The sequence below is a fragment of the Salmo salar genome, chromosome ssa05 (genome assembly GCF_905237065.1).
Source record: "Salmo salar chromosome ssa05, Ssal_v3.1, whole genome shotgun sequence".
NCBI classification, from domain to species: domain Eukaryota; kingdom Metazoa; phylum Chordata; class Actinopteri; order Salmoniformes; family Salmonidae; genus Salmo; species Salmo salar.
In genome coordinates, this window is record NC_059446.1 from 37,738,464 (window position 1) to 37,753,432 (window position 14,969).

Genomic DNA, 14,969 nt, shown 5'->3' on the forward strand with positions numbered 1-14,969 from the left:
TGAACTCAAGCTTATGGACAATGCCAAATGTGATATAGCAAAGCACCTGAGTGTGTTGGGTGCGCAATTACACAGGTACTTTCCCGAAATGGATGACACAAACAACTGCATTCGTTATCCCTTTCATGCCTTGCCTCCAATCCACTTACCGATATCTGAACAAGAAAGCCTCATCGAAATTGCAACAAGCGCTTCTGTAAAAATTGAATTTAATCAGAAGCCACTGCCAGATTTCTGGATTGTGCTGCGCTCAGACTATCCGGCCTTGGCAAATCGCGCTGTTGAGACACTGATGCCCTTTGCAACCACGTACCTATGTGAGAGTGGTTTCTTGGCCCTCAGTAGCATGAAAACAAAATACTGGCACAGACTGTGTGTGGAAAATGATTTAAGAGTGAACCTCTCTCCAATACAACACAACATTGCAGAGTTATGTGAATCCTTTCAAGCACACCCTTCTCATTAACCTGTGGTGAGTTATTCACAATTTCCGATTAACAAGTAAGGTTTTATATGTAAGATGGTTAAAGAAAGAGCAAAATTATTGATTATTATTATATTATTATTTGTGCCCTGGTCCTATAAGAGCTCTTTATCACTTCCTATGGGCCGGGTTGTGACAAAAACTCACATTCAATCTTATGTTTAATAAATGTATTGTATAGTGTGTGTGTGGTAGGCTTACGATGATGGCAAAAAACAACATTTGAGAGTGCGCTGACCCTGGTGCTAGAGTACGCAGCTGGAGGTTGAATGTTTGAAGGGGTACGGGACTATAAAAACTTTGGGAACCATTGCTCTAGATGTTGGAACATTGCTATAGGGACTTGCTTCCATTCAGCCACAAGAGCATTAGTGAGGTCGGGCACTGGTATCGGGCAATTAGGACTAGCTCGCAGTCGCCGTTACAATTCATCCCAAAGGTGTTCGATGGGGTTGAGGTCAGGGCTCTGTGCAGGCCAGTCAAGTTCTTCCACACCAATCTCAAAAAACCAATTCTGTTTACACGGAGGCATTGTCCTGCTGAAACAGGAAACAGGCCTTCCCCCAACTGTCCACAAAGTTGGAAGTGCAGAGTCATCTAGATTGTCATTGTATGCTGTAGTGTTAAGATTTCCCTTCACTGGAACTAAGGGGCCTAGCCCGAACCATGAAAAACAGCCCCTGGACCGTTATTGCTCCTCCACCAAACTTTAAAGTTGGCGCTATGCATTGGGGCAGGTAGTGTTCTCCTGGCATCCGTCAAACCCTGATTCGTCTGTTGGAATGCCTCCCCCAAACCCAGATTCGTCTGTTGGACTGCCTCCCCCAAATCCAGATTCGTCCGTCTGACTGCCTGATGGTGAAGCGTGATTAAACACTCCAGAGAACGCGTTTCCACTGCTCCAGAGTCCAATGGCGTCAAGCTTTACACCACTCCAGCCGACACATGGTGATCTTAGGCTTGTGTGCGGCTGCTCGGCCATGAAAATTAATTTCATGAAGCTCCCGACGAACAGTCCTTGTGCTGATGTTGACGAAGTGACTTGTTGGAAAGGTGGCATCCTATGGCGGTGCTACGTTGAAAGTCACTGAGCTCTTTAGTAAGGCCATTCTACTCCCAGTGTTTGTCTATGGAGATTGCATGGCCGTGTGCTCGATTTTATACACCTGTCAGCAACGTGTGTAGCTGAAATAGCCGAATCCACTAATTGAAGGGGTGTCCACATACTTTTGTATGTGTAAATCGCCTTTAGTCTGTTCAAAAAGGACTAAGTTGTCCCGATTACAATAGCAACCAGAGGGCGAACAAATCTTGAAAGACTTTGGTTGCAAGCAGTACTAAGGTAACAGCACATAGTATTTTAGGGAGCAATAAGGAGGTGACCAATAATGGTTTCAAACGTGCTATTGAGATCAGCTGTGTGGGTCAATTTATCATCTATAAATTTTTATATGTGGCATTAGCTGCAAATATTCTCGTGCCATCGATGGTTGCAGTAGGCCCTTTGTTTTTTGATTATATTCCAATAGGCTACATTCTGTAGGCTAAGCCTATCTGTTGTCACATAATGAATGGTGTGAAAAACGATAATAAGCTAGTATGTTTCCCTGGCTGAGTTGTTTTGACAGATGTAGGCCAACTGTAGAACGATAAACTTTCCTCCTGTCTGGGTGCGCCTCCACATTTTGTAGTTAGGCTATGTATAATTTGTCAATACACTTCTGGTCTTTGGTGAAAGCCTGTATTGTGTGGCTTTAATATTTCATTTAGTAAAATATGTCAAGATGTTTATGCATTTGAGCCGATCCAAAGGCAAATTCGTTGAGCTGAAACACTTTTCTTCGATGTGTAAATTATCAGACTTTTTTTCTTACTTCTTGAAAACAATGAAATTAATGCAATTCACTTATACGGCTAGTGTAGACTCAGGTAGGTCACTAGATAGGCCAAAACTGGGCGTAAACTCGGAGCTGGAGCATGCTGCTTAGACCACTGCGCTACGGCAGTACACAATGCTCTAGTGAGCACCAAGAATACCATAAATGCTGATGATACATAGGCGCCTTATTTTATTGTATTTTGCTTTAAGCCTTCCATAGCCCTAACCTTGACCACTCTGAATTATGCCTAAACTGTTAACCTTCGAGTTGTGTCTGTTTTAACCCTGTAACCATGCGGAATTAACGCGTAACAAGTACACGTTCATTGATGAGTCAAAGGGATGTGGGCCGGATTCAAAACCATGCCGACTCTGGTATGTGTGTGCCGGGGTTCGTGGCTCTAACCACTGGACCACACAGACACTGAAGAAACCAATAATGAATTCTGTCTATTGCTTGCCTTCAATATACACCAAGTGTACAAAACATTAGGAACACCTTCCTAATATTGAGTTGTACCTACTTTTGCCCTCAGAACAGCCTCAATTCGTCGGGGTATGGACTCTATATGGTGTTGAAAGCGTTCCACAGGGAGGCCATGTTCCATGTTGACTCTAATGCTTCTCACAGTTGTGTCAAGTTAGCTGTATGTCCTTTGGGTGGTGGGCCATTCTTGATACACACGGGAAACTATTGAGTGTAAAAAACCCAGCAGCATTGCAGTTAAATGTTTTGTCTTGCCCATTCACCCTCTGAATGGCACACATGCACAATCCATGTCTCAATTGTCTCAAGGTGTAAAAATCATTCTTTAACTTGTCTCCTCCCCTTCATCTACATGGATTTAATTGGACTTAACAAGTGACATAAATAAGGGATCATAGCTTTCACCTGGATTCACCTGGTCAGCACTATGTCATGGAAAGAGCAGGTGCTCCTCATGTTTAGTACACTTAGTGTATAATAAAATAATTTTCCCTGACAGAAAATACATCTACCCTCTACACATTTGTACATTTATTATAATCCACATAAGAATTCACACGAGACGCGCTGTAGCCTGCATGTAACCTACATAAGGTACGATGTAGGTACAGCGTGCACCATATACAAACACTGCTTCTAGCTGTGCCCTTGCTGCGATTCAAAATATTTATTCAGATATTCAAATTCCGAAGGGTTATTTTCCTCCTGCGACGAAAAGGGTCAAATAAAGTTCTGACATCTGTAGTTAGAAGTTCAGCCACACTGACCCCTCCAGTATTTGTGTTCCTATCTATCTCTTTAATCAGTGTCTGAGTGCTCAGCATTGTGTACTGACGTGGTGTGTGTGTGTGTGTGTGTGTGTGTGTGTATCCACAGTCAGAGTTGACTGGTTTTAATAAGATTAGCTGCTGTATTTTGTTGTGTTTGGGTGGAGAAGTTGAATAGGTTTAAATATACTGCAGTTTACTGGTGCTCTGAGACAGCTAAGTAACTGAGCGAACTCAAAACGCCCACACACACTCACAACGGCACACCGACACACTGACTTACACACCATACAATACACGCGCGCTGAATGGCTGGCTCGCAACCACACACACACACACACACACACACACACACACACACACACACACACACACACACACACACACACACACACACACACACACACACACACACACACAGAGAGAACCTCTGTCAGAGTGTTCTGTGGGGGTGCTAGTGATTCTCTCTCCTTGTAGATACAGGCCAATAAGGCTCTCGCTGTGAGCCGGGGAACGAGGAGCCACCGGAGAACGCTCTCTATGCTCACCTCTATTACCACCTTAAAACTTCACATGGTTGAGAGGGAGGAAGTGAGGGACGGAGGGACGGAGGGAGGAAGTGAGGGATGGAGGGAGGAAGTAAGGAAGTGCCACCACTGGCTATTCAGGAGGGAAGAAATTATAAAATTAGTGAGGGAGGAAGGGATGTGTTTAAATGTCTACCCATGTATTTTTGATGGTCTGGTACTGTGCTCTGATTCTGAAGTCCAAGACACATTTCTAGGCAATCACTGCCGTATAATATGGCTACCTAACACGTCCATTAAGAGAGAGAGAGGATATAAAAGAAGGAGAGGGGGACGAGGGAAGAATAGAGAGGGATCGTATAATAGGAATTTAATCTATAGGGAAACTGCCTGTTAGAATGCAGTTGTGTGTGTGTGTGTGTGTGTGTGTGTGTGTGTGTGTGTGTGTGTGTGTGTGTGTGTGTGTGTGTGTGCGCGCGCATGCGCATGCGCATGGGCACCTGACTTTGTCTGAAAGTGGGGGTGTCCTACCAACCCACAAACATCCTGCTCCCTTTCCTGAAAATCCCACCCACAGTGACCGATTGACAGGTCTGAAACCCTACCAACTCTGTGACTCTCTCAAATATCCTGCGCCTCCTCTTACAATCCCACCCCAGGATAACGCATGAGAATGAGGAAATAAAATGTACAAAATCTGAGATATCTGAATTTTATACTTGAAAGGTAACAAAAAAAAACTTTGTTAAATTGCACATTAAGTTTCATCTTCTTTTTGTCACAAATCATGCAATCACAATAATGTAGTACAATTACAAATGTGAACTTTGATTTATCTTTTAACAATTGTCTTTCTCAATATGGCAGTGTTATCTGGTAGGGCATTGAACAAGAACTGTAAACTTGAAAATGCAAACTGGAGATTTACATTTCAATTTGGTCATTAATTATGTTCACATAAAAATAATATTGCAAACATATTATTAATTTATCATTATCAAATGTGAATTTTTTTGACAGTTATATATTGTATATCCATAAATGGTGGGCCCAAATCTGCAGTAGAAAGAATAAAATCTAGATCCGATAATATGGGTCATATTTGAACAATTTGGGCTAGAGCCGGGTTCTCCAACTTTTTCTTTGATAAACGCTACTTCAAACAAAAAATGTCCCGGTTCTTGACACAAACCGGTGCTCCTGGCACCTGCTGCCATACCCCTTCAAAGGCACTTAAATCATTTGTCTTGCACATTCACCCTCTGAATGGCACAAAACAATCCATGTCTCAATTGTATCAAGGCTTAAAAATCCTTCTTTAACATGTCTCCACCCCTTCATCTACACTGATTTGAAGTGGATTTAACAAGTGACATCAATAAGGGATCACAGCTTTCACCTGGATTCACCTGGTCAGTCCATGTCGTGGAAAGAGCAGGTGTTCCTAATGCTTTGTACACTCAGTGTATAACAAACACGCGTGATGGAGAATATGCAAGCAACCAATCTGTTTGGTTTATGGTCATTTACTTGTGTTAATGATTTGATCTAAAAAGGCAGGAAAGGTCTCACATTTAATTCGTTTAGGGATTCAATTGTTCAGTACCGGCAATTTATTGGCATGCATAAGAAAATATGTTCATTCTAGAGCTTGCTGTGTTTTTACTCGAGTAAAACAAATTGCGACACAGCAAAGTAGCGATGAACATGCTTGACACACTGTGAGATCCCAGAGGACCTCAGAGCACAAAGTAGGGGAGATGCAGTCCAAACTCCCAAGCATGCGAAAAATAACTTGATTTGACTAGGTCATTCCTACATGACGCACAGGGATACTTATCAGAACAGAGCACAAATAGGCTCCAAAACGACTTGTCTGACTCAGATAGATATATGTACTTGTCCACGCCGCTCTCTAGGGTGCGGACAGGCCAAACTACCAAACTAATCCCAAACAGCCCACAAAGCGTTGTTGTGATTTCTGTAAAAGTCAGGCGCTGTTGGAATCTAAGCAGAGGAAATCCTCCTGTACATTTTAGGCAGCCTGCCGGCCCACAGAGTAGAACCAGAATTCCGTTAGATTGTGTAACTCTTGTCACAGAAGTGGTCATACTATGCAGAAATGCTGAGATTTAGGGAGGGGCCATTCTACACGCAGCATGGGGTAGATGTGGAGCTTGATGTGTTAACCAATTCTTCCTTTACAACTCAATTATTTATATATCCATTCGTGGTGGTTATATAGGTTCCTTTTGTGAATGTGCTTTTTTGATGTTTACAGATTGCTATACACAATATAATGGCTCCTGTTACTCCAATAATAGTTGCTGTCCTATGCGCAGTGGCGACCCATCATTCAGGGCAGGCGGCATTAGTATGTGTCACATATCAGTTTGCAAACAATGTAAAAATAATATATATCATTGAGTTTATAAAGTCGAATACAAACATTTCTCTTTTTCTCTTTTTTGATTTCTTGAGTAAGGCAGCTCACAAATGCATGTGTTTCAGCCTAGCTCAATGCTTTCTGTGGTGGTGGGGCAAGCCAGCAGAAAATACGGAGCGTTGCGCCGTGATTGGCTCAGTGTTCTGTCACTCATGGGGACTTTACGCCACTGCCAAGTGTAAGAGGAGACATTGAAAATTCTAGCCCTTCGGCTGCTGCCATAGAAGTGCCCATCTAAGAAAGCTCAAGGTCATTGGCCACAGATAAATCACGTTACAGTATATGCACAGTAGCTTTGATTGGACTGATCATGTCAACATCATACTTTCACAATCTTAGCTAGCAGTCATCATCATGAATCAAGTCGACAATCTACTGGCAAATCCTTTTTAATCCTTGTCATATGAAGAGAAATACTGAAGAGAAATGACAGATAAAACGTATCGTGCCCCATCGGCCATTGGACAAAACCATTACACAACAAGTTGGAAATTGCAAATTCAACAAGTGGTTTGGAAGGAATCAGTGACAGTGGCTGTGTGGTCCCAAATCTGGGATCAAGGGGCTCTTTTCCAAGTTTTAAATGATAAACATTGGCCATGTTGTCAATGAAGCACGATTTGTGGCCCGCTCAAAACAACTGTTAACCGCCGTGCCACCTTCCTGTTCAAGTGAGCCGAGCACAACGATGTGAGTCCAAAATGTATGCTGCTTCATAATTGATATAATGTGCCAGGGAGATATGTATACTGTAGCTAAGAAAGTAATACTAATGGTATGTTGTGTATGTAGTAAGATGTTAGTAGCCCATGTGCCTCACCCTAATAATTTGGTCTATTTATCCCTCTTAATTTTTCCTACTGTTCTGACTGTTCTACTGTAGCCAATAACATGTTTTAGAGAAATGTAATCATTGAATATTGTAAGAGCTTTTGTTGTCTACTTATATGCCCCCTTTATTTATCCTACGGTTCTAACTTGGTGTACAGGGAGAGCGCTGTAAAAACGGCCCATGTTCTGAATTCTGTCGCTGTACATTTCAAAAGTGCTAAACAAATAGTTATATTGACTAACGTTACATCCGTCCTAGCTCGCTCATTAATGTCTTAATCGAAATTACGGATTGGCTCTTATACGCTTGTCGTCCCCTTATGCCATAGTTTGTACATCTCAATTGTCAGTAGAAACCACGTTTGTTTAAGCAAGTCAGCCATATCAGCTATGTTTTTTTAAAAGGCAGTAAATGAGGCTGAATGAACTGTTTCGCTGCCAGACAAGGCTCTGCTGATGGCCAGGTGCACACATAACCTACTGCTTCAAAGAGGTGTGACAGAATGGGGGTTGGAGATCAGCACAGAGAAGGCTGAATTCTTGAAAAGACAACAAATACAACTTTTGCATAGAGTGTTGATAAGCGTCTGCTACTCCGTTGCTCAGGTGTGTGTGTGTGTGTGTGTGTGTGTGTGTGTGTGTGTGTGTGTGTGTGTGTGTGTGTGTGTGTGTGTGTGTGTGTGTGTGTGTGTGTGTGTGTGTGTGTGTGTGTGTGTGTGTGTGTGTGTGTGTGTAGGGGGCTAGCTATTTACATTTTACATTTGAGTAATTTAGCAGACGCTCTCATCCAGAGCGATTTACAGTTAAGAGCGTTCATCTTAAAATAGCTAGGTGGGACAGCCAGCTAGGGGAGTGTCGAGGTGAGGAGGCTGGTTCTACTATTGGGGTGCCAGGACAGAGAAGAACTTGGACTGGGCTGAGCGGAGTGCTCGGTTTTGGAGTGTAGGGTTTGAGCATAGCCTGAAGGTAGGGAGGGGCAGTTCCTCTTGCTGCTCCGTAGGCAAGTACCATGGTCTTGTAGTGGATGCACATACTCTTTCCACCATATGGAGAGTGGGAGAGTGGTGGGATGTTGAGAGGCAGACCTTCGGTCTGCTGCCCTCTCCTCCCGCTGAGACTCACCATCAGATGCAGGCACCCTCAGCCCAGTAAAATAAAAATAAAAAATGAATGATTTAAATGTATGCTCACTCAGCTGTGCTTCACAAGTAATACAACAACTGATCTATTACCGGTGTGATCATATAGCCTTCCTCAAATGTTTAAATATATATATATATATATATATATATATATATATATATATATATATATATATATATATATATATATATATATTTTAAATGGTTCAAACAACAATGCATTAGCAGGGCAATTCAAGTAAAGCCAATATGCGGTGATAATATATGGGGCCTATAGCCTACTGCACAAACCTCATTACTACAGAACTGTTTTTAATAGGTTAATGTTGCATAGGCTCACGTTAACATAGGTCATGTTAAAAACAAATCTGAGAGGTAGATCTCGGCTTGGATTTTGACTCAAAGTGATATTAACTCAGTAAAGGTTGGGGACCACTTATCTAGGAGGATGAGAACAGAGGACAAAGAGTCAGCCTTGACATTGTGGAGAGCCTCCGTGACTCAGAGAAGAGCAGTCTAAGTTGAGTGACCCCGTCTTGAAGCGGTACTTGTTAGGGTCAAGAAGATCATTCTGAGAGAGATAGCGAGAGAGTTGGTCAGAGACGGCACGCTCCAAGTGTTTTGGAAAGAAAAGAAAGAAGGGATACAGGTCTGTAGTTTTTGACGTCGGATGAGTTGAGTGTTGGTTTCTTGAGGAGGGGAGCGACTCCGGCATTTTGAAGTCAGAGGGAACCAGTGGTCAGGGATGAGTTAATGAGGGAATTGAGCAATGGGAGAAGGTCTCCAGAGATGGTCTGGAGAAGGAAGGAGGGGATGGGGTCGAGCGGGCAGGTTGTCAGGCGACCAGACCTCACTAGTCGCAGGATTTCATCTGGAGAGAGGGGTGAGAAAGAGGTCAAGGCGTAGGGTGGTTCTGTGTGAGTGAGACCAGTGGACTCAATAGGCTGAGTGAATGAGGAGCGGATGTTGTCAACCTTCTTTTCAAAGTGGTTGACAAGTCGTCCGCAGAGAGGGAGTGGGGAGGAAAAGGTGGAAAATAGTTTCCTAGGGTTAGCGGCAGAAGCTCAAACTTTAGACTGATAGAAAGTGGCTTTCGAAGAGGATACAGAGGAAGAGACAGTAGAGAAGAGGGAGTTAAAGATGATAGATCCTCTAGAAGTTTAGTTTTCAATTTTCACTCATCTGACCGCAGCCCTGTTCTCTAAGCTCGCAATGAGTCACTCAGCCACGGAGCATGAGCAGAGGGCTGAGCCGGCCGGAAGGAAAGGGGACACTGCGAGTCATAGGATGCGGAAAGGGAGGAGAGTAGTGTCGAAAAACGCGGAGTCAGGAGTATGAAGGATTTAGCAGAAGGGAGAGATGATATGATAGAAGAGGCGAGAGTAGTGGGAGACAGAGAGCAAATATTGCGACGGTGAATGACCGTCTGTGTAGGGGCTGAGTGGCTAGGGTTGGAGGAAAGGGAGACAGAAAAGGAAACAAAGTAGTGATCAGAGACCACGCGGGGGGTTGCAGTTAGATCAGTAGGCAAACCGCCTCTATAAAAGATGAGGTCAAGCGTATTGCCTGCCTTGTTAGTTGGAGGGGATTGGGAATGTGTGAGGTCAAAAGAGACAAGGAAGGGAAAGAGAGAGTTGGATTGTGAATCGAAGGCAGACGTCGGGAGGTTGAAGTCGCCAAGTACAAAGTATGGTGAGCCATCGTCAGGAAATGAGCTCATCAAGGTGTCAAGCTCATTGAGGGAATCTCAAAGGACCCTTGTTGGCGATAGATGACAACAATGTTAAGGCCGAGTGGACAAGTGACATCTATCTGTTTACCAGGCTGACATCATACATTATTCATATTTAATCACTGGATGTTTAACCCTGTGGTGCTGGGACTGCATTGGCCCTCCCATCAGAGAGATACACTCTGTGTGTGTGTGTGTGTGTGTGTGTGTGTGTGTGTGTGTGTGTGTGTGTGTGTGTGTGTGTGTGTGTGTGTGTGTGTGTGTGTGTGTGTGTGTGTGTGTGTGTGTGTGTGTGTGTTGTGCATTTATGACATTTAATGATGCTATAGGAGGTCTTCAAGGAATGCTTTGACACACACACTGCATGCTGGCTAATTATTTCCTAGGCCCTCGCTCACCAGGCCATAGTTCCTAGCCTCCCGCTCACTAGCTCCTAGGCCCTCTCTCACTACCCTATAGTTCCTACGCCCTCACTCACTAGCCCCAAGTTCCTAGCCTCTCACTCTTAGGCCCTTTCTCCTACCCCATAGTTCCTAGCCTTTTGCTCACTAGCCCCTAGCTCGTAGGCCCTCTCTCACTACCTCATAGTTCCTAGGCCCTCGCTTACTAGCCCCTAGCTTCTAGGCTCTCGCTCACTAGCCCCTAGTCACTCACTCACTAGCCCCTAGCCACTCACTGACTAGCCCTTTACTCACTGGATCCTAGTTCCTGACCTAGCCCCTCTCTCACTAGCCCATAGTTCCTAGCCGCTCGTTCACTAGCCCTTCGCTCACTAGCCCCTAGTCACTCACTAGTGCAGATCTTGAAGGCCTGGCTAGGGATCTGAAAGGGATGATAACTCACCTTGAGAAATCTCCAAAACTTCAGACTGGCAGACTGGTATGAATGACTCCCGTCATCTGAGAAGGTTGGAAAAAACAAGTTTATACGACGGCACCACAATCATATTCCCAACATCCCTGGCAGAAATATTTGTACACTTTTTGACATTAATACTTGAAAGAGAGAGGGCGATAGAAGAAAGAGAGAGAGGCCTGGACATAAAAAGGGAATACGATAATAAAAGACACATACCTCCTTGCAATCCCTTCTGAGGGGTTTGAATGAGACGAACAATGAGATGGGTTTGGCTAAATTGCCTGTTCCTGGTTGACTGATGAGTGTGCTTAATATTTAATAGGAGATCCATGCATTCATTATGCCCGCAGAGGGGGGAAGGTCACCGCACAGCCGTCCACAGAATAATAACACATATTCTCAGGGTCACCATTGATAATGGGAGAGTTGGGATATGCGAAAAAGCAAAAGAAAACACATTTCCAATTCACACATGCGTATATTTGTAAAATAGGACAAACAGAAGTACACACCAAATTATGTATTATTATTCTTTTTATTTATTATTATATTCCCACATCTATCATTAACACTACCAGTAATAGCCTTTAATAACACACTGCTGATACATGGGGAAGGGCTGAACTGCTGGCAGGGTGCTAGTTGTCAGTGAGATGCATCACGCACAGACACACACACACACACACACACACACACACACACACACACACACACACACAAGTTTGATACAGTGGTACAGCAGTAACTGAGTGAGAGAGAGGGGGATGAGCTAGAGAGACGGTGTTCTCTCTCTGTCGTGGCTGTACAGCTCATCACCCTCTCCTCCTATGGTGTTTATAGAGCACAGGACGCTGGCTAGCTACGAGCATTAGACTTAGAACACAGGATGCTGGCTAGCTACGGGCATTAGACTTAGAACACAGGATGCTGGCTAGCTACGAGCATTATACTTAGAACACAGGATGCTAGCTAGCTACGAGCATTAGACTTAGAACACAGGATCCTGGCTAACTACGAGCATTAGACTAAGAACACAGGATGCTGGCTAGCTACGAGCATTAGACTAAGAACACAGGATCCTGGCTAGCTACGAGCATTAGACTAAGAACACAGGATCCTGGCTAGCTACGAGCATTATACTTAGAACACAGGATCCTGGCTAGCTACGAGCATTAGACTAAGAACACAGGATGCTGGCTAGCTACGAGCATTAGACTAAGAACACAGGATGCTAGCTAGCTACGAGCATTAGACTAAGAACACAGGATCCTGGCTAGCTACGAGCATTATACTTAGAACACAGGATCCTGGCTAGCTACGAGCATTATACTTAGAACACAGGATCCTGGCTAGCTACGAGCATTAGACTTAGAACACAGGATCCTGGCTAGCTACGAGCATTAGACTTAGAACACAGGATGCTGGCTAGCTACGAGCATTAGACTAAGAACACAGGATGCTAGCTAGCTACGAGCATTAGACTAAGAACACAGGATCCTGGCTAGCTACGAGCATTATACTTAGAACACAGGATCCTGGCTAGCTACGAGCATTATACTTAGAACACAGGATCCTGGCTAGCTACGAGCATTATACTTAGAACACAGGATCCTGGCTAGCTACGAGCATTAGACTTAGAACACAGGATGCTGGCTAGCTACGAGCATTAGACTAAGAACACAGTACCAGACCATCCAAAATACATGGGTAGACATTATACACACGCCACAGCCTCGCACTCAAACACACACAAGCACAAGTAGGTGTTTAAACACATACACACACACACACACACACACACACACACACACACACACACACACACACACACACACACACACAGTCAAAGACAAAGACAAACACAGGCAGAAGACTGGAGCTCTATTTCACACTTCTCTCTCCTCTCTCTCTCTCTCTCTCTCTCTCTCTCTCTCTCTCTCTCTCTCTCTCTCTCTCTCTCTCTCTCTCTCCTTCTCCACCACTGTATCCCCCCCTCTCTCAGCTGGTGTCATTTTCTCTTTGCGTTTGAAATTACATGTCGCAACGAATAAGGCTGTCTCACTCTTAACACCAGTGGGGGACAGCATTTGTGTGTGTGCGTGCATGTGACAGCAGCGCAATCACATTAATACACCCATAGATTGCTTTTAATGATTGTCTACGTGCATAATCTCTTTTGTATTCTGAACGGATAGCATGCTGCCTTTGTTCAAAATGTGATGTACCTTACAGATTCCATTATAAATGACCAGTCTCTCCTTCTCCCCTTCCTTTCTGCAACCCTCTGCAAACATTGAAGGAAGTTGAGGTAAGTTATTGATTTATCTTTCAAATTGTGTAACTCCATTTTGTGATTCACTCCGATACTCTGGTAAGCTACAGAGAGGGAGTTAGAGAACGAATACGTGCATCTGAAATATTGTTTGGCGATGGAGCTTTCTCACATTGGAAACACAATGGCGTGCAATGCCAGACACTGATGCAGTGCGGTACGTCCCCCTGGGCTTGTTGTAGTGCTGCTGATACGTGTATGTTTGTCAAGCCACATCAAAAAACACTCTTAATATAGAAGATAGGAGACGCAGTCAAGACACACGACTGCTTCTAAATGGCAGCTGTAAGAATCCACCGTAGCGAGAGGGCGATGCACCTTGATGCGATAACGAGGATCAGAAGAAGGTTAACTGAGTTCAGGTTGACTGTGACTGTGCTCCCAGTGGCATCCTATTCCCTATGTAGGGCAGTATCACATAGGGAATAGGGTGCCGTTTGTCCTACTGAAGTAAGATCCAGTCATATACCGTAGTACCTTGGAGCTGTACGCCATTATGTCTGGTGTTTTCCTGGCTGGATCGCAGCTTGGTGCAGAGCAATGTGTGGAGAGCATGAGAGGGGGGATAAGATGAGGGCAGTGGTGATACAAATAATTGGCTTGAGTCTGGAGCGGAAGACTGAATGTGATGGGAGAGAGAATTTTAGGACAGAGGAGAATAAAGAGGAAGAGAAGTGGAAATGAGAGGAAAGGAGAGGGAGAGACCCGGGGGATCTGTTAATTGGGCCTCATCACCTCATATCAAACTAATGGACTTACTAGCTCAAACCTTAACTCCAGTCATTTGTAAAACAGGGCATTCTCAGATATCTTTCTCTCGCTCTCCCTTTCTCTCTGTTCTCTTCCTTCTCTCCGACCTCCTCTCTTGTCAATTCAATTCAAAGGGCTTTATTGACATGGGAAACATATGTTTACATTCCGTCTTCCCCCGTCTCCTCTCTCACCCTCCTCCCTCTGTCCACTCTCCCCCCTCCGTCCCCATCTCCTCTCTTCTCTAATCAAGCGTTCTGTGCTGTAATGAGGGGCAGACAGACCCTGCTCTTAGTCACAGTCGGCGGTCTCACAGTGAGTCTGCAACAATCACTCAACCACTCTCCCCCCCTAGTGATGCTGTTAACACCGTCTAGCCATCAGAGTGTTAGTGTTAGTGTGTGTTTGGGTCAGGTCCAGTGGAGCGAGTTTAATGCTTATCAGTAGTCCCAGCCCAAACTGTGGCCACTGAGTGCAGCAGCGCAAACAGACTGGCCTTACAGAGCTGGCCAACTCACGGCATTCATCTCTGGCCCCACCGTCCCAACTCTCTCTAACCTCCAACTGTTTCTCTCTCACAGACAATGAGGAAGAGAGTCCGGCGCTGTCAGCGGTTTCCCGTCATTTTCCGTCTTTGTTACGCCTTTTAGAGTGATCTGCTGCTGGGACCACGCGGAGTTCTATATTTCTAAACTCATGTTGACCCAAACAGAGTTGAGCTGGGTGGAGGGCGA

At 44.4% G+C, this 14,969-nt stretch overlaps 1 protein-coding gene across 2 annotated transcripts in view; it reads left to right on the forward strand.

Annotated features, from left to right (window-relative positions):
• Positions 1 to 14,969, forward strand: part of LOC106604788 (testican-1) — a 248,527-nt gene that overhangs the window by 112,187 nt on the left and 121,371 nt on the right. The window contains exon 3 of one of the 2 annotated variants that reach the window (XM_014199822.2): positions 13,453 to 13,461. The exons of the other annotated variant lie outside the window; for it this stretch is intronic. Coding sequence (XP_014055297.1) covers positions 13,453 to 13,461 — 9 coding nt within the window. The remainder of the gene's footprint in view (positions 1 to 13,452; positions 13,462 to 14,969) is intronic. 2 annotated transcript variants of the gene reach the window in all.